The sequence below is a fragment of the Nematolebias whitei genome, chromosome 2 (assembly GCF_014905685.2).
Source record: "Nematolebias whitei isolate Nwh7 chromosome 2, NemWhi1, whole genome shotgun sequence".
Lineage (NCBI taxonomy): Eukaryota > Metazoa > Chordata > Actinopteri > Cyprinodontiformes > Rivulidae > Nematolebias > Nematolebias whitei.
In genome coordinates, this window is record NC_056499.1 from 16,816,613 (window position 1) to 16,824,502 (window position 7,890).

The 7,890-nt window shown below is 39.4% G+C and overlaps 1 protein-coding gene across 1 annotated transcript in view; it reads right to left on the reverse strand.

Moving 5' to 3' along the window:
- Positions 1–7,890, reverse strand: part of hipk3b (homeodomain interacting protein kinase 3b) — a 36,349-nt gene that overhangs the window by 6,848 nt on the left and 21,611 nt on the right. Inside the window, exons 4-9 of the mRNA XM_037690529.1 lie at positions 3,074–3,193; positions 2,606–2,692; positions 1,923–2,107; positions 1,686–1,836; positions 249–372; positions 22–143 (exon numbers count right to left, since the gene is read on the reverse strand). Of these exons, the coding sequence (XP_037546457.1) occupies positions 22–143; positions 249–372; positions 1,686–1,836; positions 1,923–2,107; positions 2,606–2,692; positions 3,074–3,193 (789 nt within the window). The remainder of the gene's footprint in view (positions 1–21; positions 144–248; positions 373–1,685; positions 1,837–1,922; positions 2,108–2,605; positions 2,693–3,073; positions 3,194–7,890) is intronic.

The following is a 7,890-nucleotide window of genomic DNA, read 5'->3' on the forward strand; positions in this document are numbered from 1 at the left end:
CTATGCTTGTTGACCCCCTACCTGTGTGATGACTCCAGGTCTGATTTGTATTGGCTGAATTGAGGGAGCTTGAGTGGCCAGCGGGACAGAGGCTTCCATATGCACAGGGTAGCCAGCTTGTTTTGTTGTATTTGTGGGGATACCTGCAAAGGCAACAAAAAGATAAGTCTTTAACCTTAGGATGCCAACTTTAATCACCAAAAAGAACAATAAACAAGTTAAACTAATATTTGCAGTACATGTCGTACCTTGTATTGTGGGGGGACACAGAATGAGAGCCTGCTGGAATGACTCATTGCATCCAAACTGAGCACTTCCAGCCTGTAGTGGTATACCTGGGTGCATTACTGAGGGTGCTGATGGAACTAAACCCTAAAAAAAAAAAAAATTGGAGAAACAAGACATGAGTTCTACTTTGAAGTGCACAAAAACTATAGCATACTCCAGCCAGTAGATGGCAATATCTCAATTAGTTTTTCAGCAGTTTGTTTTAACACATTAAACTGTCAAAAAGACTTCACAAAATAACAACAAATGACTGAAATTAACATAGGCAAGGAATACAAGTCAAAATATAATCAAAGTCCACTTGTTTAGGAAAGACTGCTTAAAAACACTTATGTAGAACTGCTGTAACTGCATGTAGTTGGCTACCTATTTACACAAATGGTCTGCTAAACTGACTTTCAAATTACAGTTGACACGTTTATGGCAGGCTCAACGTCCAACGTTGCATTTGTTTGACAACCTGGACAAGTACCAAGATGTCAAACAATGTTGAACTTGAGTGTAAATCAGAGCAGCAGGCTAAGCTGTGTGGAGCATGTGTTTTTCCTTCACCACTAACACAGCTCTCGTGCCTTGGTATAATCACATTTAATGGATAACAAGAACTAGGGCTATATTGTTCTGTTACTGCATGTTGCCCAGCCCCCATACTCATGACAGTGAACACAAAGCAGTCTTTCAAATGGGTAATACCAAAAAAGTCACATTTTTCAGCAAGTCTACTCTACTTTGTTGTAATTTAAACTCTTCGTAAAGTGTTTTAGAAATGTAAAAAAAAAAGATAACTGATCAGGTTTATTGTGCAATGCATATGAGCAGGTAGTCTTTCACAGGTTTCAGTTTTAAAAAGGAAAAACAGAAACTCTTAAAATCGTCTTTTTCTTCTTTTGTTGTAATCAACAGCTTTTTGCAACGGGTAATACTGAAATATTTGTGTTCTTTTTGTTTCCATCTTTATCATTTTAGACTCTGAAACATTTTGCAGTTAAGTATTAAACAGAAAAGGGGGTCAGTTCCTCTATTCTCCTCAGCAACAATACTGATTTGTACTGTTGCCATGACCTCAGAAACATGACGTGATTTAGTTGCCATGACAGCAGTGCTAGGACGCAATAAGATGGGCAAGTCAGCATATTGAAAGGTAATAAAAGCAAGAAAACAAGTCTTTACAGGAACAAATGAGCAGAACAGAACATTGGTTGTCAAGAACCAGCAAAGTTTGTTATTTCATCACTCAGATATTTCTCATGTTTTCCAACTTCAAAAAAAAAAAAAAAAAAAGTAATTAATAGTGTGAAAACATACTACTTAAATGTTGGTTCTTTGGTTTGATGGCACAAATATAAAAATATTAAATGCACATGTATGAAAGCAGAAACACTTTCTGAGCAGCTTACTTGCGTATGGACAGCTGGGATCTTACTGAAGGGGTGGTTGACTGAGGCGGCCGGTGTAGGTCTAACGAAGGGTCCTTTGTTTCGGTTGGAAGCCTCATACGTGCTGGGACGAGTCCAGCAAACATCCATGATATGGAAACATGACTTTACACTTCAGACAAAATAGAAACAACAAGTTACATGGGACAATTATAATGTGTCAAGCATGGCTGAAAACTCCAAGTGAAGAGGACTCACTGGTTGCTGTGCGGAAAGTCGAGCAGGTGTTGCATTGTCACAAATGGGTGGATGAGAGCTTCAGCAGGGGCAATCCTCTCTTCTGCATCAATCAGCAACATCTTCTTCAGCAGGCCTACAAACTCCCGGCGGTCTGCTTTTTCTGCCAACAAGTCACTACCATCCAGATTCATCATCAAGTTCACCTGAAGGGAAAAAAACAAACATTATTAAATTACATGTTAATCTACAGAACATAAAAAAGTAAAGCAAAATGAAAAATGCAGCGTGATCTTTAAAATGGAACGATTTTAACGTACCCATTTTTTTACACAAATGTTAAAATGTTATTAAACATAAACAGGATTATTTAAAATGACATGAAATATTATAAATTTGATAAAGCATTGAGAATTACTGGGGGAACTCCTGTGATCTATTCTAAGAAAATAAAACTCAATCTTGAGAAACTTAAAACTTGGCTTTTTACTAGGGGGAAGTTACAGCAAGATAATCTTTCAATCAGCCTTTTGTTCAACAACAACAACAACAACAACAACAACAACAACAACAAAAAAACATGTATCTTACCTATTCCCTTCCTACACCTGAGCACTTTCTTCCTTTAGTTAAACTAAACAACTGATGTTCCGCTTCCTGTTAAGAACTGTTATGAACATTGATGTTTAAATAGCTAAACATACATGCGCTATGTCATCCAAACAGCTGAAGATGTACTTCCTCGCTTCCTTTGATTTCATCCCCGTCTCTGTCTCGTGCTCATCTGTTGACTGCAAAGCAAAATACAAAAACAGTTGAGAACACGAGATGTGAATTTATTGAAGCAGATGCTTAAAAAACATAGTGATGAAATCCTCAACCATTAATCTTCATCATAAGGGACTAGAAAACGTTGAGTTCTAAATTGATACATATTATATGTGACAGAGTGTGAACATATTTGATCTAAAAAGTTATCTTAATGTCATTATTGGAAACTGCAAATATATATGTTTTGCAAACAGACATAAGAAAAAAAAGTTGTAGATTGAGGTAAACATTGACTCACGACATTTACCTTTAAAGTATTAGCACACCTGAGACAGTGAGTGATCTGTTGTTTTGACTATGAAATCACCATTTTTCCCGTGAGATGTGCAAATACTGCTCACCTTTAGTTTCCATGCTGCATAAGGTGATTCAGACTCTTTGCAAAAGAATCGTTCTGTTTTTGTCCCTGCATTCAATAAATGTTCTCCTGGTAAACCTTGCGTTTGTGAGATGTAGCGAATCTGTTGCACAGAAGGAGAGAAAGGAGAACCAAGAGAACATTAACAACTATATTGTAGCTACAGAAAAATAAACCTGTCTTTGGCTTAAGATGCATTAGCAAAGATACGTTGAAATGTGTCATCGTTCTAAAGACATCACAGTGAATGTTTTTTTGTGCCGGTGTCACAGTTTTATACTCTGACTCACTCTAAAGCGAACATCATTTCAACACTTCTGTGTACTGATGTTACTTCACAAAGTTTTTCACATTGACATCTCACTTTCAGCTCCCCCCTAGTGGGGATGAGCAGCTGCAGACAGATGGATTACTCCTGTGAAAAGTTTAAACCACAAAAAACACCTCTGTGCAGACTGTAGCTTAACACTCTGAAAAATCTCAGGGTCTGTTCATGTAGGCTTTTGTAGCAAAGGCTGCAACAGTTTTAGTGCCAAATGCTTTCTTGGAGAACAAAACTTGCCAGTCAGATGCTGTGGTACAAAAATGTCACATGCAGGTTTATGAGAGGAGAGCAGCAAGAAGCCGAACTGACGTCAATCACACCCAAGTGAAAAGAACAACAATCGTTAGAAATTCAGCGTATCTAAGAAGCAAAGAGATACACTGAGGGAATGATGAAGATCAGGAAGTCATTACAGACATTTAAAATCAGGCAGCATATGAAAAATGGAAGGTCAGATTAAAACACAATCTGATAAGGTTTCAGGATATATTCTAATTTACATATTTTTTTAATGCGTTTTTGTAGAAGTGTTTTAAGAATGTACTGTCCTGTTCTTTCTTGCTTGTGTTTTACCTCAAAATTTGCTTTTATATTTTAAACGCAGAGGTAAAAATGCTGCAATGTGTGTGATTGTGTATGTTCAAGTCAAGTCAGCTGATTTATTTATATAGCACGTTTAAAACAGGAACTGTTACCAAAGGGCTTAACAAAAAGATCACAGCATCAAAATAAAAATAACAAGATATAATAATTACAGCATCAGGGAAAAAAAAAAAAGATAAAACCACAAAACGTAATCAGAACCAATGAAATACTAAATCAGATCACCCTGTGTTAACTGACCATGAGTACAGGTGTGTTTTGAGGAGAGATTTAAAAGCAGAAACTGAAGTGAGCTGTCTAATATTGATGGGCAGGTTGTTCCAAAGTTTAGGGCCAATGACTGAAAATGTCCGATCTCCTCTGAGCTTCAACCTGGTTTTTGGTACAATCAAGAGCAGCTGGTCTGATGATCTCAAAGTCAGAGAAGGAGCATGAGGATGAAGAAGGTCGGAGGGGTATGAGGTTGCAAGGCCATTAGCAGGAGAATTTTAAAATCAATTCTGACACACACAGGAAGCCAGTGAAGGAGGAAAGAACCGGTGAAATGTGCTCAAACCTGCTAGTTCCTGTTAATAACTGAGCTGCAGCATTTTGGACGAGTTGGAGACATGAAAGCAAAGCCTGACTGACCCCAACATAACGTGAGTTACAATAGTCATGCTGGACATTTGTTCATGTTGGTTGACTGTGTACGTGAGGTTATAATGTGGTGGTTATAATGAAACAACATATTTGTGAGGAAATAGTGATGCTATTTTGTTATGCTTTGCTATGGTGACAAATATGTTACTCTATATTACTCTTTGAAACTGCTCCTTTTTAGATTTCACCATTAAAGATTTGATTATAAACTAATTCATCTTAATTTTCTTGTTTTTTTTTTTGTTTTGGACCAATTTGTTCATTTCTTTCATTCAACCTTTATTTATACAAGCTAGCCTCATTGAGCCGCGGGGACTCATTTACAAGAGAGACTTGTAATGTCATAACATTACAAGGAAAAAATAGTATTTTAACAAACATTCCCCTATAGTCTTTTCCCTTCTTGTCCATGAGACATTGCAGCGGTGCAACAGCATGCAACAGCAACAGGAAAAAAAAGATAGATGTGTGCAGATTGGAAATTCTTTTGACAGGAAAACTCCGGTTTTTCCTCAAAGGCCTGTTTTTTTTCAGAGAGCTCACAAGCCCGTGAGATCTTGTTAATGTTGCTACTTCACAAAGCAACCAACTGGAAAGACTTAGCATGGAAAGCCTGCTGCTGAATAGACTTTTATTTTATGACCAGAAAAAAAAAATCAACATGTTTCAAACTGCTTCATCCCAATAATAATAATTAAAAAAGTAAAGCTCTGGCTAGCATCACACCTGCACACAGACACACACGCCTATATACGTAAGGTAACATATATATATCACATTTATGACACTGGAGTACAGCTTCCAAAGAACATAATTCTTTCAAAAAATGTACACTTCTTCCAGCACTACAAACCTAAATCTTCCCTTTATAAACACTGACTGACATTCACCCTTTGGTTTTTTGTTGTTGTTTTTTTAGACTTTTGTTGTTGTTGTTGTTGTTTACAAAATGCAAAGATTGCCAAAACAAGATTAGCGAAGTACATGCTATGACTGCTCTGTTTGCAGAGCACTTTTCTAAAGTATAGAAAAGAACAAAAAACATGGAAAACAGGTCTCACTAATCCTGGTTAATATTATAGTCTGTCATAATGAGCTGTTGACTGAATCATAAGGTTTGATGCATCAAAATGATAAAAAGCCACACACACGTGTGAGGTAAAAGATGAGGAGGCATGAGGATGAGGTAAGGAAATGGGAATCAAGAGGAGAGAAGGAGCCTGAGTTATAAATACAACATGCTGTGTGGGATGGAACAAGACTCCAAGAGGCAAGATAAGAAAAAAAAAGGGGATGAAGGGGTGGCGGCAGCTCTATGCGTTCAAGCCAAATCAACCAGTGACCCCTGGATGACACCTCACTCAAAACGTCAGCTGTCTAGCTAATTAGAAAGCAAGACAGTTTATGAGTGTTCACATATTTAGCCTTTCTATACTATATTTGCACTTGGCAAATTCCATAAATAATCACATATTTAGGCCGCTGAGGCAGGGAAAGCAACACTTTACTAACAATGTTCAGTGAAAGTGTGCTGCTGTTGACTTCAACCAGTGATATTGTCAGGAGGTGGAAGGAATACTTCTTAGACGTTCTAAATCCCACAAGCATATCTTCCACAGAGGAAGCTGAGTAGGGGGAGTTTGGAGTCGGTCTGTCCATAACTGGGGCTGAGGTCGCTGAGAAAGTTAAAAAGCTCTGTGGCCATAGGTCTCCGGGGATAAGATCTGCCCTGATTTCCTTAAGGCTCTGGATGTTGTGGGGCTGTCTTGGTTGACACGCCGTTGCAGCATTGTGTGGACATCTGGGGCAATACCACTGGTGGCAGACTGGGGTGGTGGTTTCCCTCTTCAAAAAGAGGGACTGGAGGGTGTGCTCCAATTATAGGGGCATCACACTCAGCCTACCTGGTATGGTCTATTCAGGGGTACTGGAGAAGCGAGTCCGATCGATGGTCAAACCTCAGATCCAAGAGGAACAACGCGGGTTCCATCCTGGCCATAGAACATTGGATCAACACTTTACCCTCACTAGGGTCCTGGAGGGGTCATGGGAGTTTGTTCATCCAGTCTACATGTGTTTTGTGGACTTGGAGAAGGTGTAAGACCATGTTCCTCGGGGTACACTGTGGGGTGTGCTCTGCAAGTATGGGATTGGGGGCCCATCGCAACTTGCTACAGGCTGTTTGGTCTCTATACAAGCGGTGCGAGTTTGTTTGCCGGCAGTTAGTCGGACCCCTTCAGGGTGGGAGTTGAACTTTGCCAGGTCTGCCCGATTATGTTCATAACTTTTATGAACATAATTTCATGGTGCAGCCAGTGGGTGGAGGAAATCTAGTTCGGTGGCCTCAGGATAACATCTCTGCGGTCCTGTTGGCATCATCGTGCCGTGATCTTCAGCGTTCACTTGAGCGGTTACAGCAGAGTGTGAAGCGGCTGGGATGAGAATCAGCACCTCCAAATCTGAGGCCATGGTCTTCAGTCGGAAAAGGGTGTATCACTATCTTCGGGTCGAGGGTGAGGTTCTGCCTGAAGTGGAGGAGTTCAAGTATCTCAGGATTTTGTTCACAAGTGAGGGAAGAATGGAGCGTGAGATTCACAGACGGATTGGTACAGTGTCTGCAGTATTGCGGACTATGTGCCACTCCAATGTGGTGAAGAGGGAGATGAGCTGTAAGACAAAGCTCTCTGTTTACCAGTCAGTCTACATTCCTATTCTCACCTATAGCCACTAACTTAGTCTTTGAACAGAACAACATGGCTTTGTCCAAAGTGTTTAAATAGGTGCTTGTATTGCTGGATAATGCACATTAGATTAAATATCTTAATTTGCTCTTTGGTATGTTGGATTGTCCATTGTTTGGTTAATTCCGGATGACACTGTTTCATAATACAGTAGTCCCTCGCTACTTCTCGGTTCATTTTTTGCGGACTTTCTCTATCGTGGTTTTTCAAAATAAGATTGGACATGACACATAATTGGCTGATTGATGGATGAGCAGCATGATCAGCATGGACTTTTTATTTAAAATAAATATTTTTTAATTATTTAGCACCTCCTGCACCTTTGTGCAGCACACGCTGCGGGACAAGCTTCCTGCTGCAGCTGATCAGCTGTTCTCCGTGCAGAGCGGAAAAGTAGGCGTGGCCAAGAATGTTTACAGGAGGCAGAGACAGGGAAACCATGACATTCTGTGCTTTTTTAGAGCAGTTAAGAGTTAGAAATTATATATA